This window comes from Papaver somniferum, chromosome 4, assembly GCF_003573695.1.
Source record: "Papaver somniferum cultivar HN1 chromosome 4, ASM357369v1, whole genome shotgun sequence".
NCBI classification, from domain to species: domain Eukaryota; kingdom Viridiplantae; phylum Streptophyta; class Magnoliopsida; order Ranunculales; family Papaveraceae; genus Papaver; species Papaver somniferum.
This window is the reverse complement of record NC_039361.1, coordinates 72,487,903-72,501,340: the sequence shown is the minus strand read 5'-3', so window position 1 is coordinate 72,501,340 and position 13,438 is coordinate 72,487,903. Positions and strand designations below refer to the sequence as shown.

Here is a 13,438-nt window from a genome sequence, read left to right as displayed (position 1 = left end):
TTCATGTTACTGTCATTTTCTATTAAAAATTTAACCTGACGGATATGCTAAATTGACGAAAGTAAAAGATAGTTTATAAATCCCTCGGTTAATCAAAATCAGCCAGTTTTTAACTGAACCAAGTGAAATAGAATAACCTAAATAGTTTTATCGATTTTTAATACTGGAAAATCGAGTATTTCGGTTTAGGTTTTATTTTTTCCAAAAACCGGATGGAACCATGTGTAGCCCTACGCGTAATAGGATTCTTTAATAATTAGGCCGGGCAGCCCCTCCTTGCCAATTGACACCTCTAGCTTATGTTGTAGGCGGAACTTTCCATTGCCTTAACATATAAGAAATCATGTACTATTATATAAGAGTTCACTTTCCAATTGTTTGTCAGACTGTTTTGAGAGAAGAGAATTTTATAAATTGGGTTATATTATCATATAAGAGAGTTAATTTTCCATTTGTTTTACCTAATATCCTCATCTGAACGTTGCTTCTGTGTAGCTCGGACATGCCCGTACCAGACGCGTAAGATATCTAAGCGACCACCAGGTCCCGATGACTAGGGACCCCCAAATATGTAAGTTTCCTTTGTACTAATTATTGTTCTGCATATTTCATAATTCTCACCATCCAGTTAATTTTGACACAAATGATTTTTAGAATAAAATATTCTTTCTTCTATAAAATTAGCCTATCAAATTAAAAGCTTCGTAGCTTACACGATTGTATATATGATATAATATTGGCAATTATGCATAAAAGATGATGTGAGTTATACTACATATTATATGTGATAATGTGATTGACATATACGACAAAATAATATTTTCTTGTCGTTAGATACAAGCATCAAACAGAATAAAAAAGAACAAATAGTCTTATTGTTTATCAATCTGAAATACTAACTTCTACCAAAAGAAAATTCCTTAAAAGAAACAAATTTATGCAAGAAACATTATTTTTACGTAGTTGTTAGCATAATTTTATATATTTCACATATGTTAATTTTTTGTATGCACCAATAAAAGAATATATTCTTAGATCCCCATTTTTACAGGGGTATGTTGGATTATGATTTATATGGATATTTAACAATCCTAGAAACTTCTTGGTATTTAACTAGGATATGTAAAGAATCATATATATTCGTGGTATTCAAAGTGATTTTTTTAGGTTCCACAATTATCCTAGGTATTCAATTCATTTAGGATTTCTTAGGATGGTTGAGGAGCAAGATATATAAATTCTTATGGATATTTGTAGACAAAATATGTATATCACTACCTCATAATAATCTCAACCCAAACCACAAGAGTCTCATGGATTCTTATAGACAATTTTTTTCTGCCTTTGGTTTTCCTTTTTTCACAACATGATATGTTTTTCCACAACCACCACCAACCAGTACCTGTACTACCACCACCAACCAGCACCTGTACTACCACCACCACCACCACCATCACCCACAAGTATCGACCACTAACCACCACCACCACCACCAATAACAACAACCACTACCATCACCCACCAGCACTGACCACCAACCACTACCATCAATCATTTCTTCATGTCGTTGGGTTAGTGCAATAGTATATTACTTCTTCGTATACAGTACGATGAACCAGTTTTTGACTGTCATCATCGACTTGTACTTCATTATCATTATTTTGGAGGTGAAGTCGAGCATTTGAGCGCTAAAGAAAAGCGTGGATCTTGTTTCATAAAAGATTAGTGTATTTTTGAACCTTTTAAGTGTATCCAAAATTGTTTCACTACTGAACCTTTTAATTACGCCATCGCAGAAGCTTTTTCTTCTCGGCTCAACATTCCAGTTAAATTTGTCATCTTATTCTTCGGTGTTCTTGGTTTTGGGATCATGAACATGATGGATTTTATTGCTCAAAATTTGGGATACTTGATTCGGAAAGGATACGAACTTGAAATCATTGATAAGGAATTACTATTGGAACATTTGGAAAAGAAAAACCATTCTTCGTGAAACAATACAGGTTGATAAGTATTCAACTTCCATATATCTTGATGTCTCTTAATATGTTTTTCTTATCATTAATTACATTTGGCGTTCATATTCCATACGACACGGTCTTTTGGTTGTGTTTTGGATATATATATATATTACTAATGACAAGTTATTTTTCTGATTATTTTGATTTTTACTCATGTGTTTAATTCCATTATTTTTAAGATCTTGATAACATTAATGTTTTCTCGAAATTATTCTTTTAGTTTTCTTTGCTAAATCATATTATTTTATTACCAAAAAGGACTAAGAAAATCAAATTACAACTTCAAGAACAAAGCTAAAACAAGGACTCAAAGAAAACCAAAAATACAGGGGTTGACTATGTTTATGGTACTAGCAGAATCTGTAATAAGCAACATATGGAATCTCGATTCTCTTCATGGAAGCTGGCCTCCCCATTTGAACGATTTTTTCACCTGCATTTAGCCTAGCTCTTTCCTTTGCTAATTCATCAGCAGAAAAATCAATTTCTCTAAAGCAATGTTCAAATTTGATGTCATGTAACTTCTTTAGCACATTAAGCCATCTATTTCTTATGTACCATGAAACATTACCTTTTATTCACCCTATTAGTATCTTTAATTTTTGTAAATGTATTCTTCAACTCTCATCCTCTATTAGCTTTTCTAAAGAAACATTATAGTTGTGGAGCTATAAAGATTTTGTGTATACAACTCCATAACAGTGTATGTGACTGAAGAGAACCGACTCATCATGCGCTTTACTTGTTATAATCATCATGAGTATGTACATGGTTTTTCTGAAAACTTGAGATGCAAATTCCGCTTTTCTGATTTGTCATCATCATACTCTCGTAAGTATGATGGTGCATCTCTTGATATAGTCCTGAAGTGATCAAACAAGGGAAATTATATGTAGCTTAACACTTTCCAAGGACAAATAAAATAAACATAAATGCTAACTACTTTAACATATTCGCTTAAGGTCTTTGAAATATAAAATTTAGAGACAAGTACCTTTCTAAATACTATATCATGATTCATCGCGTAAACCTCCTCACGCGGGGTAAACTACCCTTTTGGGATTAACGGGGGCAGTTTTGGGACTTACATTAGACAAAAAAAAAAGATTTCAAATTCCTCTCGCATATTTCATTGGTAGGTCCCGCTGGCCCCCACTACACCCCTCAAGGACAATAGGGAGTCCACCTTTTGTGTCAGAAGAATTCGAAATCAGATTTTTTGGGTCATTTTTTGTTGTTGTCCGGCAATCGTTTTTGTTTAGAAACAGGGGGAGTTCAAGTGAAGATGAAGCTGAAAGACATGATGCATATGCATGAAGCAAAAACCAAACAAATTGGGTCCAGCCCAGCAGAGAAAAAAGAAAACCATACGACTTCTATATTACGTGTAGTTAGAAAGTTATCCTAGTTTTATTTTTGGTTCCCGCTTTCTTCCAACAAGTATAACATATAGGTAGGTCTTTCCCACTATATCAGTTGTTGGCACCTCCTTAGCTGATATCACTGTCACAAAAAGTACTCCTCTTACTATGACCTTTTTTTTTTGTTGGTTGACTGCTTTCTCAAGATCACCAGCCTCAGTTCCATCCGACCCAGATTTGAGGGCTTTCTCGAGGGATGTCATTGAGAATTTGAAGAAAAAGGAGTATTAAAACACATTCTCCATGCCAAATGTAATATATAAAATCTCCAAGTGAACTTAAACTAAAGGAAGATTACGGTTGATTAAAACTCGAGACAAGGATGTATTGATTTCAAAAAAAGAAAAGGATAGAGAAAAACATTAGGACTGCCATTATTAAGAAACCGGTGATAACTAAAAAGTAAGACACTTAAATGTAGTATTTTATCTCTCTTAGGTTTTCATCAATATGGGCACGAACTCACAGAAAATAATAGTCCATCATGGGCAACAACGGTAGGAAGTTCAGGTGTAGGCATTGACGGAAGCAGGGGAACATCAGCTTGGACAAGACACAATTATTACAACAGGAACAAAACAATGTATCTCATTTAAGAACATTAGATTTTTGGAGGAACATTAGATCTTTGGAGATATCAAAAGTCAAATGTCAAGGGCAAGTAATGGCATCCATCAAAGAAATCAATATGGGATTCAAAGAATTTATTTGCACTCGAATGGATAAGCATGAATCTTGAACAGGTTCAAAGAAAAAACATCATATTGGAAGTTGGAACAACAACAAACCCAAAGACATATGTTCCAATTTAAAATAGGCTTTAGTCTATTGGCAAGGATTTTAGAGATATAATGAGTTTAAAATCGGTGTTCGAGGCATATAGCTGCACAAGAACCGACCCATCAAACTGAACCCGACGCACCCGATGAAACTTTGGGTTTTTAAATCGAACCCATCCGTAGTGGGTTGGTATATGATTACGAATCTAAAAACCCGACATAGATGGATCGACTTATGGTTTAATGCTAAAACCGACCGAACCCGCCCGTAAACACGAATAGTGTTGATTGTTTAACTTGTTTTTACTGGAAGTACAATTGTTAGTATTGAACTTTAAAAACTTATGGTTGTGGTTTGGCTTGTTAAGTAATTAATTTTATTTTTTTCATAAAAGAGGAAAAGACCTCAAACTTACACATAGATGACAAACGTCTCAAACGTCTTCTGATAAAGTCATTTGTATTCATAACTTGTACATTCCAATTTTGGATATCTATATAGTTCATAATGGCTAAGAGACTTTCACCTTTCCAATTATTTTGGATAGTGAATCTACTACAAAAATCTGGCAGGTTAGCTGCCCACATGATGTTGTATCTACTTGTTAGAACAAAAGCCATAGCTTTAAAATTTACATCAAAGTGAGAATTGTTTCTAAAATATGAGCTTTGTTTGAATCTTCTTTCTCTATCTTTAACATACATTTCTATTAACAGTTTGAGAGTGGGTTGCGAATCACTTTGGAAAATAATATGATAGCCACTCATTTCAACCACGCATTGAAAAGCCGCCTCAGCTCCTACTTGTTTTCCGGTAGTAATTAAGAACTTCAAGAAATATGTTTAAACTTTAAAACATGTGTATAGGTGTATGAATGATCATTGAATATATATGGAAAATACAAATGCAAACAATATTACAGGTGAAAAACTGGCAGGAAATGCTGAAATATAAACATTACAGATAAACCGAGTTTAAGCCCAAAACTGATTAGATCCGTGGTGGCCGGATTTAAACCTAAACCGAAAATAGATCGGCTGATTTTGGTTTTAAATTATAAAACGTAGGTACTAGCCGGTTGATAGATGGTTTTAGATGAAACTCACACCGACCGACCATGTACAGCTCTACCTGTACCACCACCACCAATGAGGCACCACTAACCAAAGTAGCGCGTGAACGAGGTGTAAATAAAGTGGAACCGCAAGGACATGACACGATATTCACCCAAAAGAATGGGGGTAGAATGGGAAGAATAAGATTAGGGTTACAAGGATGAGTATAAAATCGAAGAGAGAATGAGATCCTCAAACAAATTCCAGTGCCTTAGGCCGAGCGCTACCACCTTAAGTAATAGCGGAGCGTGGTATTCCACGGGAGAGGTTAAATCGTGGCGTACGATCTTAAAACATCGTGCGATAGGCATACAACAATTTGGGGTTACTTTGATTGCTTTTCTGCTCTAATTTGCAGTATCAGCATCAAAGATTTGCCCTACATTCTTACACTGATTGGGATTTTATTCGTTTTTTTTTTCGTCTTTGATTTTGTTGATTAACTCGAATGACAGCCCTTCATTATCTAAATAAGTGTTAAAATTCCTTGCGGTAATGAAAGACCGCCATATAAGTTCTTCATCATGTATTAGAATAAGGCTAAAATCTGAGAGAGTAACATTTGCAGTAGAATTTCTTTAACATTGTAGAATAACGGATTTTACAGACATAGTAATTGAAGAAATTGAATTTGATAAATTACAAAGATTGTTGGCATTTCTTGTGTTGCATATCGAAGAAGATTGATATGTTGGTCTAGCAGTGTCTTCTACCTGTAATGGCAGATGTAACACCAGTCAATAATTGACAACTGAAATCAATCAATTGAACTATGAAGCACCATAACTTAGCTAACTAACCTCTTGGGTAACCATGTTGTTCTACGAGCTGCTTGCCGCTCTCGAATGCTACGTCTCTCTGAGGGTTCATTGGCTTTATGATGTTGGTGTTGGTTCATTAATGGCCCTGAGAAATCAACTCTGTCTTCTTCCTGAACGAAAGGTTAAAAAAACTGCTCAAAACTTTTGCTAAATTGTTTCGTAGATGAATGATTTAGCATTGTAGATTAGTAGTGTTTTTAGTTTTACCTTATTGCTTCTCTTGATATTTGGAAAATCTTGGCTTTGATAGACTGCAGTTGAGAACCCTTGAGAATGATGTTGCTTAGAGTCATCGAAGGAATCCAGACGTTCGAATTTGGTCCAATGTTTCTGCATTTCGCTCCTGGAATACAAGTCATGGACACCTGATTCGGTATGAGTTCCAAATAAACCAACACGAATGTCTTTAAGTTCTGAACTAGTTCTTTTTAGTTGGACATTTGAAGGATTGACTTTGCTTTTAATAGGAATTCTTGAACTATACCCATTGTAGGCAAGATCTTCATTTCGACTTCTCACCCATGCAAACCCACTTGATGGCGTGATGTGTAGAGGACCTGATAAATATATTTCTTCTTGGCATGATTTCTTTTGTTCTTCTAATAAGCAAGCATTGCTTTTACGCACATTTTGTATATTGACCTGCAACTCCTGTCGTGTTCAAATTGATAGTCAGTGGATTCCTAATTTTAACTCCAAACTGAAAAATTGGAGTGCAAATGTGCAACAATGTGTAAGGTTTCATACTTTTAGAATTTGGTTATAGAATAAAGTCAGCTTTAGGGAATACCTTGGGTTGTACTGCATGTTTTGGTTCAGGTAAAACATTGGACACTCTTGCTCTTCTTCGTGTTGTTTCAGATTTTCGTGCTCTGCCAGCAGCTCTTTTCCTGAAGATTGAGTTGTATTGTTTAGTTCCTCAAGTTTATAACAACCGTACCACAAGAGTCCTGCTTAAAAGATTTTTGTGGTCGTTGAGGGATTTTTAATGTTGAGTATATAGGAATTGCGTCATCATTCAACTTAGTTTTTTCTATCCAAGCTTATGAATTGATTACTACTTTTTCAGTGACAAATAAGAATATAAGAAGAGGTACTTACCTTCGCGCCTCATCACGAGTTCTAGCATCTATTTCCTTGTTTGGTGGGTACTTCGGCAGGCTTGATGCATGACATGCATAAGGTCTTGTTGTGAAATACTGAAACAAATTAGCAAATGTTAAAGGCAACAAAGACTTTGAAGCAATTCTTTCAGCTTTCAGCAATGTGCATTTCATCAATGTTTTACCTTGGACTTAAGAGCAGCCGAAGCAGTATCACGCTTGTAGGGTTCTATGGAGAGAAGTGTTTGTATCAAATTGAGAGCACTTGTTGGTAAATCTTTACAGGTAACAGAGAGGCTACTGGCATTAGAATTCTGGGGTTTGAAAATAGTTGCATGAGGCAGTTTGAATTTTTTCCAATACTCATCAGGTGGGGAACCACAAAGCTTGAAGATTTTGTGCAATTGTTCGACCTGTAAATGGCGGAAATTAGTCTTTTCATTACTTCATGTGAAACAGCCACAACGAAAGCGAAGATCTGTAATTCTGTTCTGTGAATAACTTGGATTGCTGGTCAGTGTTTGTTCAGATGTTATATGTATGTTTGCACATGATGCATTTCATAGTTATACCTCAGTTCTTCCTTTAAGTATAGGCTTTCCGAGAAGTAGTTCAGCAAATAAACAACCAACACTCCATAGATCAACAGATTGCCCATAACTGGTGGATCCAAGCAAAAGTTCAGGAGGCCGATACCATAAAGTAACAACTCGACTAGTTAATGGTTGAATGTGCCCGACACTAACAAAATTTGCCAGGCCAAAATCAGCTATCTTCAGAACTCCATCATCACTAACAAGAAGGTTGGATCCCTTGATATCTCGGTGCATTATACCTCTCGAATGACAGTGTTCAAGGCCAGATAGTAGTTGATGCATATAGCATTTAACCTACACAACATGAACAAATCAAAACTCTTTTAACATTGGTAATTCCTAAATACTAGAACACACAACCAAAGTATTGAAAAAGAGTTCCGTATATACGAACCTGTGATTCACTGAACTTGATGTCAGGACAAGATGATAATCCAGCAATATCATGTTTCATATACTCGAAAACGAGATATACACTAGTTGACAGTCTAGAAGTAATTAGTCCCTCCAGTTTCATAACATTTGGATGATCTAGTTTGCGGAGAATCATTATTTCCCGCGACATAAATCTCACACTTTCTGGCTCAAAGTTATCAAACCGAACTTTCTTTAACGCAAGCATCCTCCCAGTTGCAAGCTCCCGCGCTCGGAAAACACTGCTGTATGTACCTTGCCCAATCTAAAAACACAGTCAGAAAATTGCTGTATTCACATAGTTGCAGTACATGAACAAATACAAAAATACCTTGTCGACGTACTAATCCACTTTAACATTCCGATGTACAAATTCGCAATTCAAGAACAAAAAAATATCGTAGCTGAATTTTGTCCGGCCATGAAAATAACAAAAGAAGAAGAGGAGGAAACCCTCACCTTTTCCAATTTCTCGAAACTTTCAGCACGAAGAGGAATCCAACCATGAATAGCTTCACGAGCAACAGCACTAAGCCAAGAAGGCCAACCAGCAGCAACTTGTTCACCTTCAACATGTCTATGCAAATTTCTCAATCTAAAACTTCGATCTTCAACTTTGGGTTTCTCTCTTTTTGATTCTCCCAATTTATTATTCCCACCACCATTATTATTTCTTGAATGAATTACCTTCCTGTAATCCGGTTCAGGTAACTTTGTTTGAATTCGCAAAGAAGACGAACCCGATATCGCCGACCCATTATCTCGAAACTCTTCGGACGTTGAAGGCTTTACTGTAGCTTCTTTTGATGTAATACAACCCATTGATAATGACTCTAATCTCGTGTACCATCAATCAGATATATAGAAGAAACCCAGATTGAAAAACTCAAGAAATTTTTGGTGAATTTTTCAACAGGATTTTCAGAAAGAAATTGAATCTTCTTTGTTTTTGGGTTGGAAATATTCAGGATTTTCTTAAGAATGACAAGGATTCGTAACTAACTGAACCGAAATAAAATGTAGCCGTTATATTTTTTTCGCCTTTGCTCCTTGATTTATATTTCCGTTTGTTTGTCACTTTATTTTTTTTCTCTCTTTTCACCTAAACCAGAAACATAACACATGTAGTTTAGTTGTTGAACTAGAGATGACCAACTAAAAATCATTGGATCAATGGGACTATTGCCGAGTTCGATTGCGTGAATTTATGCAAAAGACGCGAAGCTATACCGCCGCAAAGAAGAGCTGGAGATTGAGCTAGATAGCAAAGAACCATGAAGACCGCGCACGAAGATTTGGTTCTTGCTCACTCATGGTAAAATGTCAGATGCTTTATAAAAAGGTTGCTCTTTCCTGTCTTAGGATGTTCTGTCCGTGTATAAAAGAAAACGAACCTTACTATACAGGTGGATACTCAAAAATGGTCAGTGAGAATGCAAGGATGGGAAAATCAAAAAAAAGCAAATGGTCACTTTTTTCCTACTTGCAATAATCTAACCTATTTGATTTGATTTGATTTTCCTTTATCAGGCAGGGCCCATTAATTATTTTTTTTCATAACAGAAAATTAGTTCAGAAATCAATTTCTCATCATTTGAAACATCATGGTTCAAGTTATTTCGGATCAATGTTTGGTGTTTTTTTTTTGTTCGGTTATAAGATAACCCTCTTAAGTGCCTCTTTTCAATGGATTTTCTTATCTACGGATCAAAATAAAATAAAAATATATATATTTGGTGACACCAATGGATTTGGTTGTGGTTGAGTCAGTGGATGCAGTGAAACTCCTACCCCGAACCTCTCTTGTTTGTTTCTCCTTGAGAGGGCAAGTCCTTTCAACAAATATAAGTCTTACCAACTTTTAAACATCACCACGAAATCATTGGAGATTGCCATATCATATTCTATGCTTCAAAAAAAATGTATATCATATTCCATACTTTAATGTGTAAGAGTCAGGGGTGGACCAATTGGTGTGTGGACTTAGGTTGTTACTCTAGTGTATAGGAATTAACCATAATTTGCAACAACTGCATTGTTCCAGAGTAAAAATGTGGTACAAGGCTGATCAACTTTGTCCAGCACCGGGGACGGGCCTGATATTAAGGTTGATATAGTAAAAAACAACAGATGAACAACTTCTTTTCTTTTTCTATATTCAAATATCTGCTTATATCATTTGTTTTCACATACAAAAGGAGAAAAATATCACAATATCATTATCAGTGTTTACAAGAAAAAAGAATATACAAAACAATTTTGTACTTGTATATGTATTGTGTAGTGTATTAGTCGTCAGAAACATCAAACATAATGCGTGCAATGAACTAGTTACAAGTCACAAATGTTACTGCCAATCTTGACAGGTTTCTTAAGCTAGCATTATCAGTTTTCGTCCTCTTTTTTTTTCGTCAATTCCGAATGGTCATCACAAATTAAAGCCACAAACTTAGCGTCACTGGACAAAAGTTTAGCAGAAAGGGAAATTAAAAACGTCTACCTGTTTTGTTGAACATTTTCATGTTTTCAACTGCCTTTCAAACCCCAATTTCCTGTTATGAATGCACAACCTAATTGGTATGCTGTTCTTTTTTTAACTGTTCTGCTAAGGCATATGGTTGTTTTAACTGCCCCATATGACTGTTTGTTGTGTTATGGCTACTGTTCTTAGGTGCTGGCACATCATGATTATGTTTCCCCTCATATGTTGTAATGACAGCTTTAGGGTCTGCTGAAGCTCTTTCAACATGCTTGCGCACATTACACCCAGAAGCTGTGCATTTGTAGTAGCTCCTGCAGATACTCATCAAATACAAAACAAATCAGAAGTGACAAATTGTATCTGGACTTTGAAAATGAATGATCAATGGTATGTAAATAATCTGGGACCGGAAGTTCGTGTAAGTACATAAAAACAATATTTGCTATAGCTTTTGTTGCATCTAGATGGGAAGCCATAGCTTTTGTTGCACCTAGATGGGAAGCCATATTGATGAGTAACCTCCATTTTACCATACTTTTTTAACACGTCGGAGGCCATTATCATATATCATTGTGTAACCAATTGTTTGTTTACCAATATGAAACAGGAAACTTAATGATGAAGAGCGTGGGTCTTCCACTGAATGATAGGATGTGAACAACATAGACTTAAAAGGGGCTAGCTATCATTGTGTACCTTGGATGAGGATTTCCTTTGACAACTTTTTGCCCATACTTGCGCCACCTAAAGCCATCGTCCAAAAGATCAACTTCACTTGTTGTCTGCACAATAATCCTCGACCCTATCTTATGTGATGATGACGGTTCCGATACCCTGGACCCGGTGTTTCTGACCAATTAGAACAGATATTAGCAACAACGCAAAATTTAACAAACATAGCCAGAGTGACCATTTTTATTAGGTTGAGCACTCACTGTCTTTTTGGCTCAGGTATATCATCATCTTCCTCGTCAGATCTCATTTCAGCTCCATCACCATTTTCCCCATCATCACTCAATCCAGATAACTGTTCATGTGTTGCTTGTGAAGATTCATGATCATATGATTTGGATAAATCCCCATACTCGGACTGTATGAAATTCATATTCCCTTCAGAATTTGCAACTTCTTTTGCACGCCTACTAGTTTTTGGTTTTTGATGGGTGTGCTTCCCTGTATAGATAATCTCAGTGACATGCCCATCGAGAGAGCGCTCCACCTTTTTCTTTACAGGACAATTTGTACTGGTACACTTGTAGTAGCTTCTAGGATATTCACTGCCTTTCACTTGCTTCTGCCCGTATTTCCGCCAGTTGTAGCCATCATCGGCTGGCTTATCAACAGCAGGGGGAAGATGTTGAAATCTAGTGTCAGAGTGATGGGGCTCTGAATATTCTGTCATTCTTTTAGAGTTGGATGTAAACGGCTGAATGAATTGGGTTGCAGTAGTATTTGAAGTATAAGGTTGATGTAGTGCTAATGTAGAATATGCTGATAGAGAAGACGGATACTCAGCTTGGCTGTGCATAATTGATTGGGAATGAACAGCTTGAGCTGTAACTTGCGCTAGGGCTTGTTGGTGGGAGATCCCAATGGTACTCTAGACATATACAAATTAGACAATTAACGCATCATACAAGAAAAGCAACTGTTACATAAACGCGTGCCAGAAAGACCGACATTTCAATAGTTCAGACATGGTGTTCATACAAGCAAGTCACAAACATTGAGCATATTCCCATCTGCGCTGCAGTTGGCAACAAAGAGAGAACTAACGAGAAATTGAATCAACATCTTACATTAAACATGAGACTTATTGCATACAATCTACAAAATTAATCTGACGATATAGTATTCCACCCAAATTTGGACAAAAAATTTCAATATCATGACATTTGACACACCACTAAATCCAAATTATAACTCAAAACTACAATAACAACCAAAAGGGAACAATAATTTTCACATCAAAATTAAACTTTTTTTGTTTTTTTTTGTTGAGGTTTTCATATTGAATTCCAAATTTCCAAACAACAAAGCTTTCATATTAAAATAGAGAAACCACAAATTACCTGATTAGGAAGAAACATTCTAGGAGAATCAAACAAGCTAGTTGGACTTAACCCAACAGGAACAGTAAACATAGGAGGTTGAGAAATCATTAAATTCAACGAATGATTTTGTTTAATTCTAGAATCTCTAACACCGCCACTTCCTCCATGTTGATCAAAATGACCCATATCTTCAAAGAATGGATTTTGTTGTTTCCAAGCAGAAATAGGTGAACCCATAGCACCAGCAAGCAGTTGCGAAAATGATTGTGCTGGATCATTATCTGTAGAAAAGAAATTTGCAACAAGTGTCATAGGACCAGGACTTGTTCCACTTCCATTTCCTCCATTATTACCAGCAAACAAATTCTCTAGTGTTGAACGTGGTGGTAAGGTAATTGTTGGACGTGTTGCTCCTGATGCTATTATTACTCTGTTCTTATCTGCCATTATTATCGATTCTCTGAAACTCTCTTGTTGTTGTGTTGGATTGGATAATATTCAGTTAGGGTTTTGAAGGGTTTGATATTATTCTGAGAAGTACTACAATTTTTTTGTTTTGTCTTGAGAGGAAATCAACATCCTTTTTGGTTTTTCTTTCTTTGTTTTGGTTTCCTTTCCTTTGCTTTTAGAA

General features: G+C 35.9%; 2 protein-coding genes and 1 long non-coding RNA gene across 4 annotated transcripts; 1 reads left to right on the top strand and 2 right to left on the bottom strand.

Annotated features, from left to right (window-relative positions):
- Positions 1 to 5,558: 5,558 nt before the first annotated feature.
- On the bottom strand, positions 5,559 to 9,502 carry LOC113275880 (protein IMPAIRED IN BABA-INDUCED STERILITY 1-like). Of its 2 annotated transcripts, XM_026525458.1 has the most exons (10): positions 8,731 to 9,501; positions 8,252 to 8,536; positions 7,834 to 8,151; positions 7,447 to 7,674; positions 7,260 to 7,357; positions 6,949 to 7,048; positions 6,643 to 6,809; positions 6,366 to 6,501; positions 6,138 to 6,268; positions 5,559 to 6,050 (listed from the first exon to the last, which is right to left on the bottom strand). In XM_026525458.1, exons 1-10 carry the CDS (start codon positions 9,091 to 9,093, stop codon positions 6,047 to 6,049), a joined length of 1,830 nt encoding a protein of 609 aa, XP_026381243.1. In that variant the 5' UTR covers positions 9,094 to 9,501; the 3' UTR covers positions 5,559 to 6,046. The 2 variants fall into 2 exon arrangements, with proteins under 2 accessions (XP_026381243.1, XP_026381242.1); XM_026525457.1 differs by having other exon boundaries at positions 6,366 to 6,809; positions 8,731 to 9,502.
- Positions 6,043 to 7,360, top strand: LOC113275881. Its single transcript, XR_003323809.1, has 3 exons — positions 6,043 to 6,279; positions 6,409 to 6,531; positions 7,228 to 7,360. It is a non-coding gene; the product is annotated as an uncharacterized LOC113275881 (long non-coding RNA).
- A 967-nt stretch (positions 9,503 to 10,469) lies between the features above and the next one.
- LOC113275879 (probable WRKY transcription factor 3) lies at positions 10,470 to 13,424 on the bottom strand. Its single transcript, XM_026525456.1, has 4 exons — positions 12,826 to 13,424; positions 11,689 to 12,353; positions 11,450 to 11,602; positions 10,470 to 11,064 (listed from the first exon to the last, which is right to left on the bottom strand). The coding sequence occupies exons 1-4, from the start codon at positions 13,252 to 13,254 to the stop codon at positions 10,842 to 10,844; spliced, it is 1,470 nt and encodes a 489-aa protein (XP_026381241.1). The 5' UTR covers positions 13,255 to 13,424; the 3' UTR covers positions 10,470 to 10,841.
- Positions 13,425 to 13,438: the final 14 nt, after the last annotated feature.

Bases quoted from the DNA above. Each gene is read 5' to 3' on its own strand.
- LOC113275879 (XM_026525456.1), bottom strand. From the start codon at position 13,254: ATGGCAGATAAGAACAGAGTAATAATAGCATCAGGAGCAACACGTCCA. The intron at 11,603-11,688 runs GTGAGTGCTCAA...CTAATTGGTCAG, and splicing joins ATACCTGAGCCAAAAAGACA to AAACACCGGGTCCAGGGTAT. The intron at 11,065-11,449 runs GTACACAATGAT...GAGTATCTGCAG, and splicing joins AAAGGAAATCCTCATCCAAG to GAGCTACTACAAATGCACAG.
- LOC113275880 (XM_026525457.1), bottom strand. From the start codon at position 9,093: ATGGGTTGTATTACATCAAAAGAAGCTACAGTAAAGCCTTCAACGTCC. The intron at 8,537-8,730 runs GTGAGGGTTTCC...CTGTGTTTTTAG, and splicing joins GTTTCGAGAAATTGGAAAAG to ATTGGGCAAGGTACATACAG. The intron at 8,152-8,251 runs GTTCGTATATAC...CATGTTGTGTAG, and splicing joins TCAAGTTCAGTGAATCACAG to GTTAAATGCTATATGCATCA.